Here is a 26101-nt window from a genome sequence, read left to right as displayed (position 1 = left end):
CCATTGAGTGTGGAGGTCAATCTTGACCTTGAGCGGTGGCCATGTGTTGTGCAGCCCCTGAGTGCGTGTGGGCTCCAGATCTTTTGAGATGTCCTTGTTGGGAGCCGGGCACTTGTACCTAGACACTGAATGGAAAGCTCCCTGTGCCCAGAGCAGTGGGGACCCCAGGATCAGGAGGGGCCTGTGGGTGGCCTGTCTCATGGGGGGGATGTTTCTGAGAAGAATATCACACCACAGCCTCGTGACTTCCCCTTGGACCGTTTATTTTATTGCTCTTTCTAGACTCTTCCCTAAATGCCTTTCCATCTTCTTTTCCCCCTGCTGCCCCATGATCTTTATTCTAGACAGTTGGAATTGTGCCCAATGACCCCCCGCCCCCGGCCCTCTAGAGACAATTTCAAAACCCAGACAGCCAGGAGCTGCGGGGTGGCTGACATGGCAGCACGTTCCAGCATGACATTTACAGACAGTGGGGGCGTGGAGGATGCCCAGGCCGCGTCCATCCTCACTGAGCGGATACATCTGGGTGAGTGAAGTGGATGGGCTGGTGTCAGAGTCCAGGGGGCTTCAGAAACTCCTGCGATGACTGACTGATGGTGGGGAGAGTTTAGGGAAAGTCTACAAAGACACAGTCTCCATGTGGAGGCCTTGCCACCCTTAGTACAGACTGGAGAAAAAGAAAAAACCCATATTTTCCAAATACACACACACATACACACACGACACACTGAAGTCTCCAGAGACTGACTAGAGCAGCACTTGAGTTTTTGGCCCTGAGGCTGAGGAGAAGGTCTGGGGCTGTCCAGGTTGGGGTGGGGGCAGCTTCTGAGTTCCTGGGGTGGAAGCCAGCAGGTGGTACTGGCCAGGCTGGATGGGAAGGGGTCGCTGCTCAAAGAGCTCCCCCTCATTCCATCCAGACCGTGACCTGCATTTCCTGAATAGAGTGGTCCATCATGGGAAGGGCAAAGGGTGGCCCTGGACATGTGGGCACTGCCAGATAGGGACTGGCTAGGCCCTGACCCCTGAGAATACTGTAACCAGTATTCTCAGAGACTAGCAATGTGCCTGTCCCAATGTGAATGACTGAATGAAGTAACCCACAAGGAAATCCTGTGCCCCCAAGAATGGAAGTCGATAGCCTTGTCTTTGGTTATAAAATGGTTCTTTTTTTTCTCTTTTTTTTCTTAAACTTCCAAATGGAATTATAATTAATTTATTGCCCTGACCTTAAAAGGCCTGCCTGCCTTCCTTCGTTCTTCCTTCCTTCCTTCCTTCCTTCCTCCTTCCCTCCCTCCCTCCTTCTACTCTTTCTTCCTTTCTTCCTTTCTTTCCTGATATGTCTACACTGGAAGGGGCTTTGGTAAATAGCTAGTGAATTTCATCAGGAAAACCAATCTATCTCTAAAGCTTGCAGCTGGTCTGGAACTGGCTGTTGAGCTGGAAGAAGGCTAGGGTCCTGAAGAGTTGGGTGGCTGTCCGGGTTGGGGGAAGGCTGTTTTTCATGCCCTGGGTGCATATATCTGGCTAGTGGGGAGGAAGCTATGGTCTAGCTTCCTGGAGGGACATGAGGGATAGAGGGTGGAAGTCAAGGCGGGGAGAGGAAGGGGCAGGGACTGGCCAGAGAACTGAGGATGGAGAACATCCATCCACGTCACACTTGGGAGAGAGCACAAGCATGGGGGTGAGGGGTGGCTGTGTCTTGAGGAAGACACGGCTGAAGCAGAGGCTTTGGAGTGGAGGCTCTGCTCTGAGAAGGGAAGGCTCTAAGCTACACGATTGGACCCTCAGGGAGGGGAAAAGGGTACATCCAAAGGTGTCCACACTGCTGGGAAGAAGCCCAGGGCATGAGAGGTGGTCAGGAATGAATACTCAGAGGTGGTCACCTGGAGACCTCCAGGGGGCTTGAAATGATGGTGCAGGTCAAGTCAGAGGTGAGGGGTTGAAGTGATGGTGCAGGTCAAGGTCAGAGGTGAGGGGTTGAAGTGATGGTGTAAGTTAAGGTCAGAGGTGAGGAGTTGAAATGATGGTGCAGGTCAAGGTCAGAAGTGAGGGGTTGAAATGATGGTGCAGGTCAAGGTCAGAGGTGAGGGGTTGAAGTGATGGTGCAGGTCAAGGTCAGAGGTGAGGGGTTGAAATGATAATGCAGGTCAAGGTCAAGGTCAGATGCTGGGGTTTTGAAATGATGATGCAGGTCAAGGTCAGAGGTGAGGGGTTGAAATGATGGTACAGGTCAAGGTCAGAGGCCTGGGGGGTGGTTGTTTTGCTTTCCTTGGCCTTGACCTTTGGAGTGATCCCAGTACCTCCTTCCCTTTCCCTCTTTCCACTTCGGACAGAATCTAAGAATTCTTGGAGAATGGTTTGCCGCATACGTTTTGGAGAGTTCTTCTGCTTTTGATGTCAGGGCTTGGCAGACACTGGCCACGTGCCCACAGTGAAGAGCTGGGGCTGTGGGGTTGCCCTTCAGTGGGCACTGAGGCTGCTCCCAGGGGAGGAAGGCACAGATAATCCAAACCCACCCATTTCCCAAAGATCTCCCAGCTGGGCCACGGGGCTGGAGTGAGGTGGGGAGGGGAGGTGCTGGAGCCCTCAGGAGGGGTGGGGGGGCTGGAGCCCTCAGGAGGTGGGGGGGGCTGGAACCCTCAGGAGGGGGTGGGGAGGCGCTGGAGCCCTCAGGAGGGGTGCAGGGGCTGGAGCCCTCAGGAGGGGTGGGGAGGCGCTGGAGCCCTCAGTAGGGGTGCGGGGGCCGAGGGTCAGGGCACCATGTGCCACCATTTGAAGGGGAAGGGCTTCCTGCGCACGTTCGTGCCACAGTGCACCTCCCCCAGAAACTTGTGGTAGGCTGAAATGTCATCGATGAAGGTGCAGGACAGGCCCAGGGGCTCCAGGAGGCTGCGGACGTGGCTCTCCAGGCAGCATTCCTCTTCCACCTGGGGCCCGAATGGCTTGGGGATGCCCAGGTCCTTGTCCAGCACAATCATATTCACCTGGGATAGGGAGGGGACAACAGGGCAGTAGGCAGGGGATGATCGCCATTTAGGGAGCACCTACCATGTGTCTGCCTGCCCTAAACTCCTTGAAGCCTGGCCTCGATTCTACAAAGAAGGTTCTAATGGGGAAACTGAGGCACAGAGCAAGGTAAACAACAAATCATAAACAACAGGCTGAAGTGGAACACCAAAGGAACTGCCCCTGTGTGTATAACAGCCCTCACCTGTGTGTTCACATGTGTACACATGGCTATATGGGTGTCCACATGTGCCCAGTATGTGCAGGTGTGTTCACGTGGACACAGATACAGATGAATGTGTATTGATTTAGTCGCTTTCTATCTTGTGGAGACTTCTTCCTGTATGGCGAGATCCTTCCAAGCCTGGTACCTGTCATCCTAGCTACTCAGGAGGCTGAGATCTTTGTTCAAAGCCAGCCTGGGAAGGAAAGTCTGTGAGACTTTTTTTTTTTTTTTTTTTTGTCGGTCTGGGCCTGGGCGCTGTCCCTCAGCTCTTCAGCTCAAGGCGAGCGCTCTACCACTTGAGCTACAGCGCCACTTCCAGTTTTCTGGTGGTTTATTGGAGATAGGAGTCTCACAGTCTCTCCTGCCGGGCTGGCTTTGAACAAAGATCCTCAGATCTCAGCCTCCTGAGTAGCTAGGATTACAGGCGTGAGCCTCCAGCGCCAGGCTAAGTCTGTGAGACTTTTATCTCTGATTAACCACCAGAAAACCAGAAGTGGTGCTGTGGCTTGAGCAAAAGGAGCTTAGGCCTTGAGTTTGAGCCCCAGAACTGGCACACACATACACAAAACAGGATTTCTCTTGTACAAAGACTTCCCCACCCCCCCCCGCCCCTTTTGCAGTACTTTCCTAATGCAAAAGGTTCTCAGTACCCCATGGCACTTAGGACAAACCTATCTCCCCTGGGAGGGAATGGAGAAGCTCAGAGAGGTCAAGTACCTGGGTAAGGCCATAGGACAGCTCAGCCTGGGCTGGACCCTGGGCCTCCAAATTGGACTGCCTTAGCCAGGTCTTTGTGCATCTGGCTGCCCTACCTGGCATGCACAGTCAGAGGGTTGGGTCTGCAGGGCTCACCATGTTTGGGAAGAAGGCTCGGGCCTGGCGGTCCTCGTCCATCTTGAACAGGGCCGGCAGGTCAATGATGTCATGCTCTGCCAGTCCCAGCTCCTTCTTGAGGATGTCCCGGTTCCAGTCCAGACAGCGCTGGGGGCGAGGGGAGTGGGGGAGAAGCACAGGGAAGAGGCGTACTTGCTGCTCATTGTCCAGCTGCAGAGACAGGCTGAGGGTCCCCCCCCCCCCCGCCCCGTGCTCTCCACAGGTGTCTGGGGCAGCAGTCACAATGAGGACGGTGCACGGGAAGGGCAGAGATCCTAGCAGCTTCTGCCACCTGCCAAGTGCCCACCTGCCAAGGGCCACCCTGCGGCCCAGCTTCCCCGTGGCTTTCTCCTGTGGCATCTCACAACCCTAACCCCCCCCCCAACCAGGGGCCCCACTGATGTCGACTTTGCTGAGAACAGGATGCGGAAGCGAAGGGGCACAAGCCTGGCACTGCCCCATGTGCATTGCCTGGCCAGCTTATTTAAGCTGCAGTCCTCGAGGGAGACCCTGACCCCTGCTTTAGAGATGAGGACCAGAGGCCAATCACCCAGGGTCCTATTATTGAAAGGAAGGGCTGTCATTTAACCTCACATCTCCCTGGTGCCAAGACATGAACACAGAGGAACCCACCTTGGGTAGCCAGTGGGGTGTTTGGGTGAACATCAGCGGTACCCCACCCCAGCCCCTCTATCCCCATGACCCCAGGTCACTGGATCAGACTGGCCCCATTCTGAGAAAGGCTAATCAGAGGACTCTTAGCTCTATTTTTGCTCTAGTGATTGAGTCAGGGAGGGACAATGGTCAGTACTAAGCAAATCTCTGTGGACTCCTCCCTGTGGCCCCTCTCCCCCTGCTTAGTTCTTGGTGTATGTTGGCTCAGACTCTTGTTCAATAGTTTGGGTGGGACACATGAGCACTTTCTTGTGGATGGCGTGAGGCCTTGCACGATCACAGCCATGAGCCTACCATGTGAGAGACCTGCAGAGACCAACAGGTATAGAAAAATGGGGCTGCAACTCTGATCAACCTGTGCCTGAAATCCATACCACTTTGTGAGTCACTTATACCTTCTTGAATGGAGTTTTTTTATTTTTTTTAAAAATAAAAACTAGGTTCTCTACAATACACTCATACAAATACACAGAGACTTAATTCATCCCTATTTCTGGATGCAACTTTTGAGACCTATGAGGCCAGAGGCGGGACCTGTGCTAAAAAACCCAAAAGGTCGGGCCTGTGCTCATGCGAATATTTTCCTGGAGAGCACAGCCTGTAGCCTTGTTACATTTTACAGGGTGTATCTTGCCCCAAAGAATAGGATGGGCTATAGTCTAGTGGCACTTTGGCACCGCTGCCACAATGGCTTTCTTCCCAGGTCTCTGCTCAGAAAGATTTTGTGAGTTCATCCTTCACCCTTTACTTTGAGCCCAGGATGACCAGAAGGAGGAAGAGGCAACCAGTAGGTGCTGATGGAGACACCGGGCCCCCTCACCACCCCGTCCCCAGGCCTCACCTGGAAGTACTGGTTCTCCTGCACCAGGCTCTCATTGGACAGGATCTTGTTGATGGTGATCCGCTTGCTGCCCATGCCCGCCAGTCCTGTGTGGGTAGGAGAGGATGGGCTGGGTGTTCTGTCCCAGGCCCCCTCTGCCTGGGGCAGCCAGCACACATTCCTTTTCCTAGGGTTGGCTGTGTCCCCTGAGCCAGGACAGAGGAGTAGACACTTCACTCTCTCTCTGGCTGGTAGCATAAGTAGTGACCTGGTTCTGCTGGCCAGCTGGGTGTGGCAGAAGCAGACTTACCTTTCTCCATGCACAGACACACCTCTGCTCACCCACCAAGGAAAGGACCTGCCTGCCCCCTTCGCTCCTTCCCTTCCCTTCCCTTTCCTTTTCCTTTCCTCCCTCCCTCCCTCTCTTCCTATCTTCCTTCCTTCCTTCCTTCCTTCCTTCCTTCCTTCCTTCCTTCCTTCCTTCCTTCCTTCTCTTCTCTCTCCTTCTTTCCCCCTCTCCTCCCCTCCCCTTCTTCTCTTTCTCCTTCTCTCTCTTTATCCCTTCTTCCCTCACTCCTCCTTCTCCTATTTCCTTCTGGGTGCCATGACTCACGCCTGTAATCCTAGCTACTCAGGAGGCTGAGATCTGAGAATCAAGATTCAAAGCCAGCCAGGGCAGACAAATCTGAGAGCCTCTTTTCTTCAATTAGTCAGCAAAAAGCTGGAAATGGAGGTATGGCTCAAGTGGTAGAGTGCTAGCCTTGAGAAGCTAAAGGACAGCTTAAGACTCTGAGTTTAAGCCCCAGTACCAGCACAAAAATAAACCAATGGTTAATGGAGATGGGTGGTTGTTACAGTTATGTATTCATGTTCCTGAATTATATACTTAAAAGGGGTGAAATGACAGACAGGCTAGGTGACTTTACCACAATAAAATAAAGGAATGAGGCGTGCCATGGCCTCTGGAGCCTGGCTGGGTGTCTGCCTGATCAGCTTTCTCCTTGGCATGATTAATTTAGATGCACAGCTCATCTCACCCTGTCTGCCCCAGTTACACGGATGGCTCAAGGAGGCAGCTCCCCCACAGTGTCTGAGCCTGGGGAACGTGCGCAGCACTGGCCTCAGCCCACGCTCTGTCTCCTCTCCCTTTCTAGGGCTGGGGTGAACTCAGAGGCCCAGTGCTGGCCCAGCATGCGTGAGGCTCTGTGTGCCATCCCTGGCACTGCCAAAGCAACATAACTCTCTAAAATACAAACTTCTTAGCCAGGCACCAGTGGCTCACACCTGTAATCCCAGCTATTCAGGAGGTTGAGATCTGAGGATCATGGTTCAAAGCAGGGAATTCCATGAGACCCTTATCTGCAATAAGCCAGCAAAAGAAGCTGGGAGTGGAGCTGTGGGTCAAGTGGTAGAGTGCTAGCCTTGGGCAAACAGCTCAGGGACAGCACCCAGGCCCTGAGTTCAAGACCAGGACCAGTACACACACACACACACACACACATACACACACACACACACACACACACACACACACACACGCATGCTTCTGGGTGCAGATCACACACACACACACACACACACACACGCACGCACGCACGCTTCTGGGTGCAGATCGTACACCAGCTGGCGCTACTAAACTGTTCACTAGGTCCTGTGAAAGCTCTTTATGGGTTGGTGACAGGAATTGGTAAGGAAAGTCAGATGCTCTTCCTGGGTCTCCAGAAGGGCCACGAGAACCCAGTGTTGCTTCTTGCCCCAGTGGCCTCACAGACCCTAGGGTGGACCCCAGGCTTGGGGAGTGGGGCCCACACTCGGGGACCAGGTGCTCATGGGCCCAGCTCTTGGCCAGGCCTGGGACCACTCACCTTTGAACATGACTGCCTCCCCGTGGCCTTCTTTCTGCTTTTCTCGGAACAGCTTGTAGCAGGCTGAGGTGCTGGCCATGAGCATTCGAAATCCCTGCAGGGAGAAAGGCGGGGGTGTGGTTCGGTGTTGGGGGTGTGGGGAGGGCCTGGCCCTGGCAGCATGGGCAATGGACACCGGGGAGGGTTTTGCTCCTCCTCCAGGGCTGTTTCCCTTCCTTCCCCCATCTCGCCAGTGTCCTGGGAGCAAAGCTCAGGGTCGAAGATGGCATTGAAGGGATGGAAAGAATTCTCTAAGTTGTCAAGAGGCTGGGCTATTGCCCGGGGCCCATCCCTTTCACTGGGTAAAAGAGAAACGTTTGTCTGCCGCACAGGTGCTGGTGACTCAAACCCACAATCCTAGCTACTCAGGGGGCTGAGGTCTGAGGATCAAGGTTTGAAGCCAGCCTGGTCAGAAAAGTCTATGACACTCATCTCTAATTAACCACCAAAAGCTGGAAGTGGAGATGTGACTCAAGTGGTAGAGCATCAGCCTTGAGAGAAAAGGCCAAGTGACAGAGCAAGTACAGAATTTAAGCCATAGTACTGGCATGTGCACATGTACCCTGCCCACCCCCCATCCCCAACAGCTTATCTACCACAACCACAACATATAAACTGGCTTCAGCCTACATCCTCCTTCCTATATGGCACCTGTCTTCTCTAGATCCTGCCCTCTGCTGAGAAGGGCAGGTAGCACAGGGATTCCCCACAATCCCATTCACGCTACTTTTGGGGACTAGCTCACCTTTGTGCCTGGGATGGGGACGAAGGTCATGAACTCGTCCACGTGGCCCACGGCTAGCCAGTCCGAGTACAACTCCACAGGCGCCTGTACCTGCTGGGCCTGCAGAAAGTCACGCACCACCTTGGTCATCCTGCGGCCACCGGACCTGGGTGTAGATGGAGAGGGGGAAAGTCCTTCAGCCAGCTGCCCTCTCCGTGGCCTGTTGCACCAGGGGTCCTGGAGGAGGCGCTCAGCCTCTGGACCCTGAGCTGGACCTGGAACGGAGCCCCGGGCCCCTCCTCAAGAGGATGGAGGTGGGGGGGGGATGGGCCACAGCAAAGCCATAGGAAGGCGTGGAGTCCAGCCTTCAATGCCCAGGATGCTTGTGAGTATGGCAGAGCCAGCTTCTGTGCTCAGAGCAAGGAAACTGATGTTTGGAGTCTGCACTGGCGCTCTGCCCTCTGCCCCACCAGCTTATACTCACATTAATATATTTTGTGGGCGGTACTAGGGTTTGACAGACACTCTGCTCCTCCAGCCCTTGTTACTTTAGTTTTTCAAATAGGTTCTCTGTCTTTGCTTGGGCTGACTGGGACTATCATGGTGGGATGAGAGTTGTGAATCACTGAATCTAACTATTGGTGGAGGTGGAGATGGCAGGAGTGGTGGGGGCGGGGACTGGGGATGTCTCAGAAACACTTTTGTCTGGCCTAGCCTTGAACCTTGATCCTCCTAATCTTTGTCTCCTGAGTAGCTAACATGATAGGTATGAGCCACAGCGCCTTGTTTTTCTCTGTAGTATTTAAATCAATCCAAGAGATACCACCTCCAGAAGCCGCTCCTGATTTCTAGCCTTTGGAGTCCTTCCATCTCCCCATCATCTGCAGACTATAGCCCAAGGTCCCTATGGCAGCCAATAGACCCCATGTGGGCTGGCTGCTGCCTGGTCCTCTGGCCTCACCGCTTCTCCTCCTCCTGGCTCTGTTTGCTATAGTGCCTGTTCCCCAGGGCATCATTGTTGCTGTTTAGACACCCCCTTCCCATCTTTACCATGGCTGGTCTCCCTTGCAGTGGTTACCCTCAATACCTGAGTCTAAGTTAAAGTGCCTTGTGCCAATAGCCCTTCACCACACCTGTTAGCACCCAGAATGATTTATTTACCTGTTTCTACCTTTCCCTGGCTGAACCACCCCCCGCCCTGCCCCCAGAGCTGAGTCTTTGTGTTTGGTCAGTGTTGTATCCCTGGAGCTTGGGACAGTGCCTGCCAGAGTGGGTCTTTCTTGATAATGATCTGACTTGAAGGAGCCTTTAAACGCTCCAAGGGGTCTGTGGCCATACCTTGGGCACCCCTACTTCCTACTATTGTCCTGTAGTTGTCAGCCCTCAGATTTACCACTTTCAGTTCACATGGCTTCCTTCCTCCCTCCCTCCCTCCCTTTCTCTCCCTCTCCCTCCTTCCCTCTTTCTGTCTCTTTCTGTCTGTCTTTTTCTGTGTCTCTCTGTGCCTCTGTCTGTCTATGGATTGTAGTGCTTGAACTCGGCCTGGGTGGTGTCCCTGAGCTCTTCAGCTCAAGTCGAGCACTCTATCACTTGAGCCACAGTGTCACTTCCAGTTTTTTTTGGTGGCTAATTGGATATAAGAGTCTCATGGACTTTCCTGCCCCGGCTGGCTTTGAACCAAGATCCTCAGAGCTCAGCTTCCTGAGTAACTAGGGATTACAGGCATGAGCCTGCCTGCCTTCCTTCCTTCCTTCTTTCCTTCCTTCCTTCCTTCCTTCCTTCCTTCCTTCCTTCCTTCCTTCCTTCTTCCTTCCTTCCTTCTTTCGTTATCTGAACTCAGGGCCTCTGGCTTACTAGAAGGTACTCTATCACTTGGGCCATGCCCACACAGCACATCAGTTTGCATGTCTGTGGTCTCTACCAGCTCCTTAGAAGGCAGAGGTGGGCATGGCATTTGGCTGGTGCTCAGGAAATAGGTGCTGAGTGGACATGTGACCACTGAGTGGGGAAGAAGAGTGGGAGGGCGGTCACTGCCCACGTCCCACAGGAGGAACTTGGTGCTCATCCTGGCAATCCACTATGCAGGTTTCCCACATCCTTTTTTTCAAAACGAGTACCTCCCCAGGGTCTGCTCTAAGAATCTGCCTTTCCATTGGCTGGTGGCTAAGTGGGCAAGGAGTGAGGGTACTGAGAATATTGAGATCCAGGCCAAGGAGACGGGACTCATGCCTGTGGGGTAGGCCTTGTCTTCGCATCCATTATCCACTGGTGGGCTCCTGCTCACCTCTACTCCTCCGCCTACCCCACCTGCTTGATGATCTCACTGTGCATCTTCCCATGTGATTTTACGTTAGATTCTAATTTATACTAAGGTGTAAAGACTAACTTGATGTTCTTTGTGAGAGAGGGACAGAGAGTTATGGTTAATCTTCCAGTTCCTCACATCAACCATGAGCAACCCAGCCACCCCTACAGAGAATCAGTCACCCTCCCACTCCTGCCGCCCCTGGCTCTGGCCTGGCTTCTCTTACAGAGGAAAGCTGCTTCCAATGAGGATCCGGCCCAGAGGGTATGGCTTGCCATTCACGGTCACTGGGGGGCTGACCTCCAGGTTTCCGAAGGAATCAAGGCTGGTGACGGGCTCAAAGAGGGGCTCCCGGGTCACGTAGCCGAAATCTGGGCCCTGGGCAGAGGGTATAACGCATGCTGTCAGTCTCTGGGAGCCAGGAGCCATCAGCCCCAAACAGCCACCCTCTCCTGGCACCTGCGGTCAGGAGTGATGCCTGGGTAGAGTGTTTGTGAGTGTGTAGTGGTCTGTGTGTGTGTGTGTGTGTGTGTGTGTGTGTGTGTGTGTGTGTGTGTGTGTGTGTGTGTGTGTGTGTGTGTGTGTGCAGTACATGCAAGTGTGCATGCATGTCTGAGTGTCTCTCTGCCCCAGATATACAATAGTGATTTCAAGATGAGCTCTCATACTTGATATCTGTCCCTGCTCAGATATCTTAGACCCTTGATTTCCCCAGTTGCAAAAAGAGGTATTTGATGAGGCAACCCAAGGCAGGAAGTAGATTGGATGGATGATTGCTCTAGGGATTGGAGAAGTCCTACCTCCTTACCCATAGCACACACATGACTTCTGACTTCTGCTTTCTCTGTTCAGAAGGAAAGGAGTGTACCTCCTGGGCCAGCATCAAGGTCATGTGACTTCCTTTGGCCAATGAGATACAAACAGAAGGGATACCCGCCAATTAAGAGCCACTGTGTGGGTCTGCCCACTTTTCCTCCTCTTTCTCCTGGCCTTTGAGAGTGGCATTTGTCAATCAGGGCTGCATCTTAAACAGAGGCTCCAGACCAGCCAGCTCATGCAGGGGATGCAGGCCAGCATGAGGCCCTGGCGTGGGCTTGTCAGTGTGGCCTCAGTGCCAGCTGATGGATGCGAGCAGGAATGGCTCATGGACATGCTGCTCAATGCACCCTAACCATCACACATGTCCACAGTGCCCAGAAGCAGCACTAGGACCTCCTCAGCACAGTGCTAACCACAGCTGGCACATGGGAAAAAACACCCCACTGGCCCCCTGAATGTTAAGTTCCTTTCATGATTTTTTGGGGGGTGGGGGATGAAAACATAGGATCCCACAGGCTGGGGTGCAGCTCACCTGACAAAAACCCTTGGTAAGCCAGGCACCAGTAGCTCAGGCCTGTAATCCTAGGGACTCCAGAAGCTGAGATCTGAGGATTATGGTTCAAAGCCAGCCAGGGTAGGAAAGTTTATGAGACTCTTACAACCAATGAGCCAGCAAAAAGCCAGAAGTAGATGTGTGTCTCAAGGAATAGAGTACCAGTGTTGAGCAAAAAATGCTAAGGGACAGCACCCAGACCCTGAGTTCAAACCACAATACTGGCGTGCGTGCACGCGCACACACACACACACACACACACACACACACACACACATACACACACACCTACCACCACTACCACACCACACAATAATCTCTAAAAAAACAACAACAAACTGGAGCTGTGAGGCTGTGGCTGGTCCTGGCCCCACTGAGAGGCTCAGGCACAGGCGTGCCCCATGGGGCGGATGGCGGCAGCTTAGCACTTTCTCGCCTGGGCCCTGGCGAGGTGAAGCGGGGCTGGCAGCTGGGGTTTGTCGGCATCGCCTGAGCTGCAGAACAAAGCCAGGGCTGGCCCGGCCTCCAGGAACAATGTGGCACGGGTTTTGGAACCCTGAAAGCAGATGGTGGCCCGGGGAGGGGAGGGCAGGAAGCTTCCCCCTTATGCCTGTTATCTGACTCAACTCTCCACGGTGTTTGAGGAGTGGACACTCAGCCCACCCAGACAGCATCCAGGGCTGGGAAAGCCACTACAGCAAGAATGGTCATTGTGTAGCCTTGAACAAAAGAAGCACCAGCATCGACCAGCCCCCCCCCCCAAATGGTTGTTATATCATGTGATGCTCAGTACTCATTCTGTGAAGACCCATACCATTTTTCTTCCCACTTCACAGATGGGCAAACTGAGGCTCATGGAGTTTGTTTTTAAGCTGTTTGCTCAAGGTTCCACTTCTGTTTTGGGGACTGGATGCTCCAGACCAGGTCCCTGTGAGGATCCAGAGCTGCTGGCTGAGGGGTGAGGCTGAGGACACTTCTCAAAAGAGGCAGTACAAGCCAGGCACCGGTGGCTCACGCCTGTAATCCTAGCTACTCAGGAGGCTGAGATCTGAGGATCTCGGTTTGAAGCCAGCCTAGGCAGGAAAGTCCAGGAGACTCTTATTTCTAGTGAACCACCAGAAAACTGGAAGTGGTGCTGTGGCTCAAGTGGTAGAGAACTAGCCTTGAGCTGAAGAGCTCAGGGATAGCACCCAGGCCCAGAGTTCAAACCCCATGCTCTGAATGAAATCCTCCTGTGCTGGTGCCAGACCTGGAGGTCCTCCCCGCTTGCTCTGCAGTTGGGGCCACGAGTTAGAAACTTGACACAGCTCTAAGTTGGAGGGTGGGACTCCCAGCACTGAATCCTGCCTGGTCTCCCATGGTTTCCGATCTCCCTGGGACGCTCCCTACTCCCTGCCCCGGAACACCTCAGTCATCAGGGCAAGAAAGGACCAAGGACCTCTGAGGCCACTCCCAGACGCCCATCTCACAGTTGAGCAGACAGAGGCCCCAGCCACAGACTCACAGCTGGTCATGGGCCCCCAGGGTCTCCTCTGCTCTGCTTGGTAGGAGTCCCCATCCCCCATCCCTCCCCCTCCCCCCCCCCCCCCCCCCCCCCCCCCCCCCCCCCCCCGTAGCTCTTGGCATCTCACCAGGAGCTGCTTAATGGGGAAGTCCTTCAGGTTCCCATCTCGGGGAGAGTCCAGCACCACAGGAAAGCCTTTGTGGGGAGCCTCAATGTAGCCAAATTCAATTTCATCCTGTAGGGACACCAGAAAGAACTGTCAGCCGGGAGGGTGTGGGGGAGGGTGCTGGGGAGAGTAGAAGTCCCGGTGGGGAAGGCTTGGGAACAAGTAGGTAATCTGTGCACTTAGACCAACAACAAAAAAGCACAAATGAGCTCGCTGGGTATGGTGGTGCATGCCTGTAGTCTCAACATTCAGGAGGCCAAGGCAGGATAAGCAAGAGTTGGGTTACATTGTGAGACCCTGCCTCAAAAAAAGAAAAAAGAAAAGAAAAGAAAAAAGGAAGAAAAAAGAAGGAAAGCTAATTAAAAAAAAAAAGCACACATTCACAGAGTGAAAAGTATACATTCCTTGTGCGCCTCCCCCGACTCCATTCCCCCCCCCACCTCCCCCCCCCCCCCGCCCTTCTCTCACAAGCAAATTCATATTCCCACAGATGCTGGGCATGCATGAGCTTGTCTCTTTTTTATTAATTATTTTTTATTTTTTTTGTCGGTCGTGGGGCTTGAACTTTGGGCCTGGGCGCTGTCCCTCAGCTCTTCAGCTCAAGGCTAGTGCTCTACTGCTTGAGCTACAACGCCACTTCTGGTTTTCTGGTCGTTCATTGGAGATGAGTCTCACGTACTTTCCTGCCTGGGCTGGCTTTTAACAGCGATCCTCAGATCTTAGCATCTTGAGTAGCTAGGATTACAGGCATGAGCCACCGGCGCTCGGCTATGAGCTTGTCTCTTAAGCTCATGGACCCCAGTTTTAAAAACAAAGACTGGAAAGTGGAGCTGTGGCTCAAGTGGTAGAACACTAGTCATGAGGGAAAAAGCTAAGGGGCAGTGTCCAGGCCCTGAGTTCAAGCCCCAATACTGGCACAAAACAAAAGACAAAAAAAACCCCCACAAAAAACAATAAATAAAAACCAGGTGGGCTGGGCACTGGTGGCTCACACCTGTAATTCTAGCTATTCAGGAGGCCGAGACCTAAGGATGGCAGTTTGAAAGCAGCCTGGGCAACAAAGTGCATGAGACTCTTATCTCCAATGAACAGCCAGAAAACCAGAAGTGGCGCTGTGGCTCAAAGTGGGAGAGCACTAGCCTTGAGCAAAAAATGCTAGGCCCTTAGTTCAAACACCACAGCTGACAAAACCAAAACCAAAACACAGATGGCACCATCCTGAACACACGTTCCGGCAAATAACAACTTAAGGCAGCCAAATTGTTCATTCTTTTTCTTTTCTTTCTTCCATCAGCCGTGGGGCTTGAACTCAGGGCCTGGATGCTGTCTCTAAACTCCTCCCCACTTCCCCTTCAGGAGTAGCTCTCTACCACTTTGAGCCACAGCACCACTTCAGGTTTTCTGGTGGGTAACTGGAGATAAGAGTCTCACAGACTTTCTTGTCTAGACTGGCTTTGAACCGTGATTCTCAGATCTGTCTCCTGAGTGGCTAGGATTACAGGCGTGAGCCACCAGTGCAGGGTTATGCATCCTTTGAACTGTTGCACAGTACTCTGAGGTAAAGCTGCCCTCAGGCCCCTTTTGTTGCCACAAGAGGCCACAATGTGGTGGGTGCCCTGTCCATCCACATCTGTGCGTACACGTGTGGGGGGACAGAATGCCGCACCCGGGGAAACTGAGTGGGGTGCGTTTGCACTGCACCATCTCTTCTTCCCTGACCCCTTCCCCAGCTCCGCACCTGGATCCAGCGGTCACCACGGTTCATGTACTGGAAGCAGACCTTGAGTTCACAGTTGGTTTTCTCCACCAGATTCTTCACCTCCTTCAGGAACAGGTAATTGTCCTTCATGCTGAGGAGTGGGGGGTGGAGGTTGGGAGGAGAGGTGAGGAGGGTGAGGACGACGGAGGAGGGGTGAGGAGGAGGGAGGAGAGGTAAGGAAGGGGAAGGAGGGGGGAGGAGAGGGGAGGAGGGTGAGGACAACAGAGAAGGGGTGAGGAAGGGGAAGGAGGAGGGAGGAGAGGTAAGGAAGGGGAAGGAGGGGGGAGGAGAGGGGAGGAGGGTGAGGACAACAGAGAAGGGGTGAGGAAGGGGAAGGAGGAGGGAGGAGAGGTAAGGAAGGGGAAGGAGGGGGGAGGAGAGGGGAGGAGGGTGAGGACGACGGAGGAGGGGTGAGGAAGGGGAAGGAGGGGGGAGGAGAGGGGAGGAGGGACACAGGCCATCCTCACAGGGAGGTGGCTCCTCTCAGTCAAGCTGGGCAGTGGAGGCCTTGTCTGTGCTCACCTTTGTAAAGGCCACAGGAATCCAGGGCCACAGAAACCCACTCACTCACGGATGCAGTCTTTGTCAGTCATGAACAAATCAAAGGAGCAATGAAACGGTGGCCTCAGCCTCCCCTAAAGCTCCGATCTTGGCCTCCCCAGCTCTTATGGCAGACCTCGGTGGGGCCCGAAGGCCGGGGATGGCAGTCCCTTCTGTGGGTGCCAAACCTGGTGCCTCTTTCCCTTGCTCCTCCTCCTGCCTTGCTGTGGCCAACCTAGCACATCCTGAGTGCTCAATGAATGCTTCCTTAATGGGAGAGGGGGCTGAGCGGCCACCTGTGCCTTGGAGGCCACTGCCGAGGGCACCGAATGAGAAACAACAGTGCCTGCCCTGAGCTGTCCATTGATGCTCACCTAGCCCTGTGGTGTGAGAACTGCTGAGAAGCAGCTGTGGCGAGGCCAAGTGAGCCAGCCAGCCAGCCAGCCAGCCAGCCAGCCAGCCAGGGCCTCTGTCTGCAGCCTCCGCAGCTCAGATGGCCAGTGCGTCTGGTCACAGCTACTGTGTGATGGAGCCAGAAAGGAATTCAGGTCTGTCTGCCCCTGACCTTTGGCCTTCTAACCTTGGCTGCTCTCAGCCACCCCCCTCCCCACTTACCAGCATACAAACACCGACACAGGGGGCAGGATGTTGGGGGTCATGATCCACGGTGCAGTGCGGAACGTCACTGTGTCTGTGAAGATGGGGGTCAGGGGGATCCCCTGGCGTGGGAGAGAGGGGGGAGGTGTCCAACAGGGATGTCAGGGGCACTGGTGGCTCACGCCTGCCATTCTAGCAACCCAGGAGGCTTTGATCTAGGATCTCGTGGTTCAAAGCCAGCCCAGACAGACAATTCTGGTCTCTTATCTCCAGAAGTGGTGCTGTGGCTCAAGTGTTAGGGTACCAGCCCTGAGCAAGAAAGTTAAAGGACAGTGCCCAGGCCCTGAGTTTAAGCCCTAGGACTGGCAAAAAGAAAGGGGTGGGGCTAAGTCAGTCACATGGTTAGATAGAATCAGGTTGTCTGCCTCTGAGGCCCTCCCCACCTCTTCTCTGCCCCAATACTGAACTTGGAACTCAGGGCCTTGTGCTTGCTTGGCTGTCAGTCTACTACCTGAATCTCCAGCTATTTCTTTGCTGGTTAATTAGAGATAGACTATTTTGGACTTTTTTTGTCCAGGCTGGCTTTGAACCTTAATCCTCAGCCTTTTGAGTAGATACGATTATCGGCAAGAGCCACCAGTGCTGGGTTGAGGCCTTTCTCTTAACCCTCAACAGGCCCTGGGGTTCCCAAGCCTAGATCCTCCTTTGGGGCCTGGAGGGGACCAACATACTGTGGGCTCCTGGAGTGACCTTCTGCCGGGAGCCCCCAAGTCCCCGGGGCAGCTGCCCAGAGGGGAGCCTGGAACCCTCACCTCAGCCATGTACTCCAGGAGGCTGACGTGAATGGAGACCAGGCCTGAGAAGCCCTCATCGGGAAAACAGAGGCCTTCTACAAAGAACAGCAACTCCGCTGAGCCACCTGTGTACTTGACCACATGGTAGAGCTTCTGCCGGCCCAGGATGTGAATGTAGCGCTGGCCGAAGAATGGGTCTGCAGGGGGAAGGACGGGGATCAGGCCTCCAGCTTCCAGCCCTGGAGGGAGGAGGCCAGCGAATGCACTGCAGGGGACAAGCAGAAAAGGCCACCCCATGGCTGCCAGCTGATCATTGTCATCACCTCAGGGCTGCTGTTTGCCCCCCTCCCTGCCCCCGTGGGATCCTGGCTTCCTCATCTGTAAAATGGGCTCGCTTTCCTGCAGCAGAGGATGACTGCGAGCTAGTGGGGTGGGGGTAGAGAGGGGGAGAATGTTAGTGCGACCATTTCACAGAGGAGGAAACTGAGTCTCAGGAAGGAGACATGGCCTGTCCGAGGCCACACAGTCAGTGGCTGAGCTGGGAATCAAATCCGTGTCTATTTCTGCATCCTGAGTTCTCCCCAGCCTTGGGGAGAAAGGTGCACCGCAAAGGTGCCACTGTTACCAGAAACTTCTGTCAGGACTGGCGTGCGGTGTCTGGCAGTCTATTTCCCTGGCCCGGAGGGGCCCCAGCTTGCTCCAGGGCTTCACCACACTGAACTCTCCAGCTCATCACCGCCGTCTGCTCTCTCCTGTTCTTCCTCCCTTCTGATCATAGGTGAGAGTCCTGCCCCAGGGGCAATGTGTACGGCCTCCACAGCCCCCTGCCTGCCTCACCTCAGCTCTGTTAGTGCACACAGCTAGTAAAGACAGAGAGGGGTCCTGCCAGGCCCGGCTGCCCACTTGGCACATGGTCAGGTTTAACAGATGCTCTCTGAATGGACCAATGTCCCTGGCCCCCCTCCCCCCAGCTCCAATGGGAGAGATGGATGGGGGGATTTTTCAGGCTGGCTTGGAGCATGTGAGTTACTTCTCTAAGAGCCGCTTGGGTGAGATAGTCTCAGCGTGATGTCTCAGCTGATGATAAAACAGTGCACACGGGAAGCGGGACGTGGTTGTGTGTTACGGGGGTTGGCAGGAAGTGGAGGTGGGGAAGCGTCTGAGCAGAGGGAGGTCCCTGTGGGGAGGCTGCAAGGAGATACTTGCATGGGCAAAGGCATGAAGGTAGGAGCCTACGAAGTTCCAGAAGGAGTTCCTTTATACCTTGCAGGGCTGGAAGGGCAGAACCAGGCTGGACTTAGTGCTTGGAACAACAGCAACACGGATTAGGGACCAACTACCCAAGAATTAGAACGTGTAACCAGAACATTCCGGAAGGAAGAAAGTGAGATGGTGGACGCTGTCCAGGCTTAGCACGCCTCCTCTGCAAGCACATACTCGAGTAGAGCCACGGGGTGATCGTAGACTCAAAACCAGTGAGACCCTGGTCCCGTGCCACGCTGGCTTGCCGGCTATGGGACCTCTGGGAATTCACATAACCTCCCAAGCCTCAATTTACCCAACTGGCAAATGGAGGATAATAGTAGCTATGCCACACAGGGATTGCAGAGGCTGGGGTATCCGTGCCTTCAGTAACCATGACAACTGTAGGTACTACCTCAGACAGGAACTAGGCTGAGGAGAAGCTAGGAACGAGTCCCATATCCCTTGCTCAATACACCCTCATCCATTAGGCCCTGAGCTAGTCCCTGAGTAACCCCAGGACCTTGTCACAGTCCCCCATACCCACATGCCCCAGGCTGCACTTAAACTCATGCTCAGAGGAGGAACACTAGACTGCTGTTAAAGCAGCAGGTGTCTAGCTTTTCCAGGCCCAGGGCAGCCTGGGTTAGAGGGACAGAGGTCCAGCCAGGGAAGGAGGCTTTAGTCCATATGCTGCCCATCGCTTTCTCCTCTTGAAGTTGCCTGTGTCCTGTGATTCCTAGCGTGCCTCTCTCCCAGGCCTCCTGTTGGTAGTTTGAACTCGTGCCAGGCAGATGGATTCCTCAGTGGAACAATCCGGCATTGTCCACAGCAGCTGCCACTCCTCCCCCCATTCTCTGTCTCCAGCTTGGTGCAAATTTTGACACCCCCCACATGGCCCGGCCCTCCCACAGGCACCAACAATGGCCCTCTATGCCTTGGGCTGGGCCTGCCAGGCCATCGGGGCCTCTCCCACACCCCAGGCATTGGCCCCAGCTGGCCAGCACTTGCTGTGGCTTGGCCTGACCCTTCCAGTCCCTTTGGATCCATCCTATCTCCCTAGGAGACTCTGGTAGGAGTTCCTGCTCACCCATGGCACCCTGTGATGAGGAGAAACCCAGGGTGGGGCTGGCTGAGGGGGCCTCCTGGCTTCAGAGCTCTCTCTTGGATCCCCTTAAACCCAGCCCTGGACCTTGAGGACAGCTGGTCCGTTTTTTGCAGGACACAGGGGACCACGAGACATTCACCAACGCGACACACCTTATCCACAGGTGTGTTCAGGTTTAGCCCCCAATGCCAGGAGAGGAAGCTAGGCTGCAGGTGAAGAGTTGGTCTGTCTGCCTTGGTGCCTGTGTGGCTCAGCACTGTACCCAGAAATCCACCATGAATGGAAGCTGACGGGTTTGGGTGCCCATGGCTTCATTCCCCGGGGGATGGCATGTAGCGGAGATGGCCTCTGGGGAATGTTGTCTAGGCTCTGCGTAGAGAGTCTGTGCTCCTTTTTCCTTCCCGTCTCTTTTTTCCTTCCTGTTCCAGGCCTATCTCCGATGGCAATGGACAGGGAGAGGGAGGACACTGAGCCAGGTCTCTAGAGACGGCCAGGCGTCACTATTAGGGACAGATCTGGGTCAATGCCAAGGCTGAGTCAAAGCCCGGGATGACACCCTCCTGCCCCCCTCCTCCTCCATGGCAACTCTGGCAGGGACAGAGTAAACATCAACCTCGCGGGGGGGGGGCCCTGTAAGGTAAAGGGACATTCCGACCTTTGGAGGTCCCTGCTGGGGCTCAGGGTGGAGCAGGAGAGGGTTGTCCTCAGGGGGCTGCTGTCCTCTGGTATGCAGGGTACCCGCCCCCCCCCAGGTAAGCCCTCCCCTTGTGGCAGCTTCCCTGGGTCCAGTGGACCTTCCCAGAAGGGGCTGCAGGGTGAGGCCTGAGGTCCTGCGCCCCACACCCCCCAACTCCAGACAGCCAAGCACACCCATCTGCCAAGCCGTTGTGCCGAGGGAAACACATCCATCAGACCTTGACAGTCCCATACTTGAAACCTTCAAATGGCTTTCCACTGCACTCAGAAGAAAACTCAGACCCTGTCGGCATGCTCTGGTCTCGGGCCCAGCCTGCTGACCTTGGATCCACCCTCCTCTCCCCCCATCTTTCTGTTCCTCCGAAGTGCCTGGGCTTTTCCTCAGCTCAGGAAGAATCCTTTCCTTGGTTGCTCCTTTGTGATGCTCACAAGTCACCTCCTCAGAGAGGTCTCTCAGGACCACCCAGCCAGCAGGGAGGGGTGTCACCCAGTCAGCCTCGGGTGGGGGGTGGGTGGGTGGGGAGGAGGGACTTCCTAGGATCTGGACTTGTTCCTTTTCTCCACTGCTTCTTCCCGTCTTTCTTTTCTTCCCCCCTCACCCCTTTCTCTTTTCCTTCCTTCCTCCCTCTCTTTCTCTTTCTTGTGCCAGTCCTGGGACTTGAGCTCAGGGCCTTGCTCTCACTTGGTTCCCCCACCCCCTCCCAAGGCTGGCACTCTACCACTGAGCAACAGCTCCACTTCCAGATTTTTGCTAGTTAACTGGAGACAAGAGTCTCATGGACTTTGCTGCCCCGGCTATCTTCAAACTGAATGTCAGATCTCAGCCTCTTGAGTAGCTAGGATTACAGGCAGGAGCACTGGCGCCAGGCTTGTTTATTACATCTCCTTGCTCTTCAGCCAGCCCCTGGAGGACCAGGGGTGACCACTCTGTTTAGGAAGAATTATGCGGGCACGGAGGCGGCTCCACACTTGGTCACAGAAAGGAGAGGATATGGGTAGCTCCAGGACTAGCTCTATAGGGGGGCGCTGTCCCTTTTAGTGGGGGAATGAGAAGTAAACCAACTCCCACAGGGCCCCTAGGCTTCTCCAAGAGATGCCAGATGCCACATGGACACAGGCACCAGCATGCCGGACACCAGACATCGTGAGAGTGACAGGACCCTGGCCATGGGGAAGAAGGACATGGACTCAGGCCACTGCAGCTCCTTTGTGGACTCTCCTGAGTTCCCCAGGGACTGAGCGGATTCTGCACCACTGCAGCAGCAGCTGCTGCTGAGGGAGGGAGGAGGGGGTCTGGGGGTGGCCTGGGGGACAGGAGGGAGGGGCAGGGCCGGGGTCACTCACTCTCCACGTAGAACACGCCCACTTTGTCCGAGTCTGACATGGAAATGTACAGAACCATCTCGTACCCAGCGGGCAGGCGGTCCGGGCCCTTGGTCCTCAGGATCATCTGGGACATGTCCTTGAGATCTGGGCACAGGTGAGGAGAAGGTCAGGATGAGGGAAGCTCCCTGGGAAGGTGGGTTCCACTGCCTCTTACTATTTATTTATTTGTGCTTTTACCAGGGCTTGAACTCTGGGCATCTCAAGTTCCTGCCTGGCTTTTTTTTTTTGCTCAAGGCTGATGTTCTACCACTTGAGCCATAGTTCCACTTTGGGCTTTTTTGCTTGTTAACTGGAGTTATGAGTCTCATGGATTTTCCTGCCAAAGCTGGCCTTGAACCATGATCCTCAGATCTCAGCCTCCTGAGTAGCTAGGATGACAGGCATGCACCGCTGGTGGCTGGCTTTTTATTTTTAGAATGGAAAAGGGAGACCCCATGCATGCATGTTATGGGAACAGCACAGCACAGCAAAGAGAAAAATCTGCTTGCTACTTCCAACCCCATCAGGACCTCTGATTAACCCTTTGAGAGTTCCTTCCTGGCTCTTTCTCTCTAGGCATTTTGTTGTTGTTGTTGTTTTTGTGGGTTGTAGGGCTTGAACTCTAGGCCTGGGCACTGTCCCCCAGCTCTTCAGCTCAAGGCTAGTGCTCTACCACTTGATCCACAGTGCCACTTCTGGTTTTCTTGTGGTTTATGGGAGCTAAGAATCTCACAGACTTTCCTGTCTGGGCTGACTTTGAACTGTGATCCTCAGATCTCAGTCTCGTGAGTAGCTAGTATTACAAGCGGGAACCTCCAGCATCCAGCTGTATTTGTAGCTTTTAAAGCTGAAAAAAAAAAAACCAAACCTGAATACCCAGAGTCTAGAGTATAGCTCTGTATTAGAGTACATGCTCAGCATGCACAGGGAGCAGGGTTCAATCCCTCACAAGAACCCGACAAATAAACGCAACATGGGTCTGTCTCCCTTGTGTCTGCCCCTGGGTCACTAGGATCTCCCAGGGCTCAGTTTCCACTTGTATAAAGTAGGCCCCTCCAGGATCCTTCCTGGCTTCAACAATTTGTAAGGCTAGGGATCTCTTTGTTAAGCCAAAGAAAGTATTCAGAGCCTGAGTCTGACAGACAGGCCGGAGCCACGGGCGCCCAGCAGAACCAGACTTTAACTGAACTATCAGCTTCTCCGAGTCTGGTGTACCCACACCTCACCCTGAGCTGACTTCCGCAGCTCCCAGTCCCCAGTGCTACCTGCCCCCCCCCGCCGCACCCCCCCTCAGGCCCCGCACCTTGCTTGCTGTAGACCTTCTCATCACTGCAGTCCTCCTTGGGCAGCCAGGGTGTGTCCCGGTCACAGTTCACCAGCAGGATGGCCCCTTGGCCCTCCGGACCCCACGTCCAGGATGCCTGCAGTGGCAAGAGGACAGGACATGGCCCTCCCCGCTTCTAATCTAGAACAGAGCCCCCAGGGACACCAAGAGAGAGCCCCTCTACCCCCCATGTGAGACACGGTAGACAGGAGGCTGGACAGGGCACGTGGTCTCTGCTCTGGGCTGTGCCTGGAGAAGGCAGGGAAGCCCAGTGTGGCCAGAGCATGGGCAGAGAGACAACCAGGACAGGACTGAAGTCCCCCTGGGGGGGGGGTGTTCTCACACATGCTCAGATATCCCTAATGCGGCTGCAGGTGCTGCACCTCTATGTGACAACAGAGGGCCACCAAGTCTATCTGGGTCATGGGTCACAGCGTGTCCCTGTTTGGATGAAGCCCTGTCTGTGATGTCTCTGTGGCCTTCAAGGCCCGGTGAGGCCCACCTGCCCTCCCTCCCACCTGCTCTGCCTTGCCCTCCCTCATGGAATTCCATAAGTCAGAAGAGTCCTCCAGGCCAAGCCCCAGGGACTTTGCCCATGCAGACACAGAGAGAATGCATGTGCAGGACTGACCTGGGGCAGAGGTGGGGAGCTGGTGAACCCCCATTCTGACCCGCAGGGTCTTGAGTGATGCTTAGCCCAGGCTTCTCAATGGGTTCTGTATTACCTTTTTAAAGTACTGGTGGCTCAGGCCTAGAATCCTAGTTACACAGGACACTGAGATCTAGGGATTGGGCAGCAAAGTTCCTGAGGCTTTTATCTTTAACTAACCACAAAAAAGCCAGAAGTGGAGCTGTGGTGCAAGTGGTAGAGTGTCAGCCTTGAGCATAAAAGCTCAGTGACAGTGCCCAGGCCCTGAGTTCAAGTCCCAGTACTGCGACATACACATATGTCATCTAGCTACCATGTGTGCAGGGTATTGCACAGTGGTAGAGTATGAGCTTCGCCTGGAGGCTCTGGGCTATTGCTCAGCATGGTTTGTAGTTAACTGTGGCTACAGATCATTCATATGAAAGGCACACATGCCTGTGGCAAAAACATAAATGATATGGAGAATGTATGCACACATAGTAAAACCACCGGAGCTTACAAAAGGGTAGAGGGAAAAATTACACCAACCACCACCATAACCATACCATGCTTCCCATGAATTGAAAGAACAGAGTCACACTCATTCCATGGAGAGGGCTCTTGTCAGTCCAATGGGGAGGGAAAGATCAATGGAAACAAACAGATGAATGAATAATAATACTTGAAAAAGTAGATAAAGGAATGTGTTGTACACAGACCAGTGGGGATGTGATTCTCTCTGTGAATGACGCGCGCAGCCCTCTGCTCCTGCAGGTCCCTGTCCCCTCAATTTTTCTTTTTTTGTGCCAGTTCTGGGGCTTGAACTCAGGACCTGTGTGTTATCCCTTAGCTTTTTTCTTAAATTCAAGTTTGGCACTTACCACTTGAGCCACAGCTCCACTTCTGACTTTAAAAAAAAATTTTAAAGTAGTTTACTGGGGATAAGATTGTCACAGACTTGCCTGGCCAGGCTGGCTTTGAACTGTGAGCCTTAGAACTCAGCCTCCTAAGTAGTTAGGATTACAGGCCTGAGCCACTAACACCTGGCTATACCCTCTTAATTTTCAGATAAAAGGAAAGACAGTGGGGCTGGAGGCGTGGCTCAGTTGGTGGAGTGCTAGCCAATAAACCAAAGTGGCAGGTACTGAGTTTGAGTCCCGGTCTGGGACCTAGAATAAAAAGAAAAGAAAAGGCTGAGCAGTGAGTACAGATGGCTTTCTGGTGTGGCCTCTGTGGCTGGTGCATGTCTTCTCAGTAGGTCTGGGCCTGGGGTGTGAAATGGACTGGGTATCTGCCCAGTAGCCGACCCCATGGGGAGCCTGCCTCAGGCCTCCGCCTCCTGCCCAGGGAAAAGCGAGCTGTGGGTCTGCTGGGGCTCAAGGCCTCCCGCAGAGTCTGGTCCGGGGCTCTGCCAGTAGACACAGCTACCTTTTTCGGGTTGTTCTTTTCTACCACGCCATCTCGGTCCGCGTCCACGTCCAGGGAGATCTCTGGGGACGAGAGACATGGGTGAGTTGCTGAGCATGCTTGTGTGGCACAGACACAGGGGTGCAGCGGGGTGCAGCTGGACAGGGACCCCCGGTGAGGTCATCTTCCTGCCTGCCTCCCCATAGACACCCTCAGTGGACACAGGGGTACCCCCTCAGGGGCCACCCACCTGCACTGCTCCCATCCCCCTCCCTGCACACAGCTGGGGGCCTCGGTGCAGAGACTAGGTCACGCTGGTGGCAATGGCAGAACTGGGGTACACAGGGCTGCTGTGGCCTGACTCACCCATACTTTGAAACAGCACAAGTACAAGACCCCTCACTGTCCTGGGCATGTATATATCTAAAGGTATATGCCAGTGTGTGTGTATGACTCTGTGTGTGTGTGTGTGTGTGTGTGTGTGTGTGTGTGTGTGTGTGTGTGTGTGTGTGTGTGTGTGTGTGTGTGTGTGTGTGTGTGTGTGTGTGTGTGTGTGTGTGTGTGTGTGTGTGTGTGTGTGTGTGTGTGTGTGTGTGTGTGTGTGTGTGTGTGTGCATGCGCGCACACTGGTCTGTCTGTCTCTCCCAGAACTCTCAGGGCTCTAGATCCCATCTTTAAGGATGGGGGGGGGTGTTTCCTGTGGTTACAAACTATGTCTCCACCCCCTCTTGATTTGAGGGTGATCTAGTGTCCCTGTCCACTCCTTTCTCTCAAGGAAGGGACCACAATCGCTCCTGGGCCTGCAGGAAGACCAATTTTCTAGAAGCTATGGGGTAATATGGAAAGTTCTAGCATCAGTCCATGGTTTGAAGCCTTGGTTCTTTGCTTCTGAGCTTGTGACTTTGGGCAGGTTAGACAACTTCTCAGAGCCCATGTCCTCACTTGTACGAACAGCAGGCTCTTTCTAGCAACAGCCTGTTGCACCATGTGCAGTGGTATCAAGGGGGCCTGTGAATGTTGACAACCCCGTGGTCATGAAAACCAAAGATCCCTTCAGTACTGTCAA

General features: G+C 54.2%; 1 protein-coding gene across 1 annotated transcript in view; it reads right to left on the bottom strand.

Moving 5' to 3' along the window:
* Positions 1-256: 256 nt before the first annotated feature.
* Padi2 (peptidyl arginine deiminase 2) overlaps positions 257-26101 on the bottom strand; it is a 42942-nt gene continuing 17097 nt past the window's right edge. Inside the window, exons 4-16 of the mRNA XM_070037832.1 lie at positions 25057-25118; positions 22980-23097; positions 21656-21781; positions 17284-17462; positions 16490-16593; positions 15314-15425; positions 13537-13644; positions 10760-10911; positions 8250-8394; positions 7466-7559; positions 5622-5707; positions 4085-4213; positions 257-2984 (exon numbers count right to left, since the gene is read on the bottom strand). Of these exons, the coding sequence (XP_069893933.1) occupies positions 2751-2984; positions 4085-4213; positions 5622-5707; positions 7466-7559; positions 8250-8394; positions 10760-10911; positions 13537-13644; positions 15314-15425; positions 16490-16593; positions 17284-17462; positions 21656-21781; positions 22980-23097; positions 25057-25118 (1649 nt within the window). The 3' untranslated portion in view covers positions 257-2750. The remainder of the gene's footprint in view (positions 2985-4084; positions 4214-5621; positions 5708-7465; positions 7560-8249; positions 8395-10759; positions 10912-13536; positions 13645-15313; positions 15426-16489; positions 16594-17283; positions 17463-21655; positions 21782-22979; positions 23098-25056; positions 25119-26101) is intronic.

The sequence above is a fragment of the Dipodomys merriami genome, unplaced genomic scaffold (assembly GCF_024711535.1).
Source record: "Dipodomys merriami isolate MVZ:Mamm:240054 unplaced genomic scaffold, mDipMer1.0.p SCAF_28, whole genome shotgun sequence".
Taxonomy (NCBI): Eukaryota; Metazoa; Chordata; class Mammalia; order Rodentia; family Heteromyidae; genus Dipodomys; species Dipodomys merriami.
Note: the sequence above shows the minus strand (reverse complement) of the source record. Positions and strands in the feature narration are given on the sequence as shown.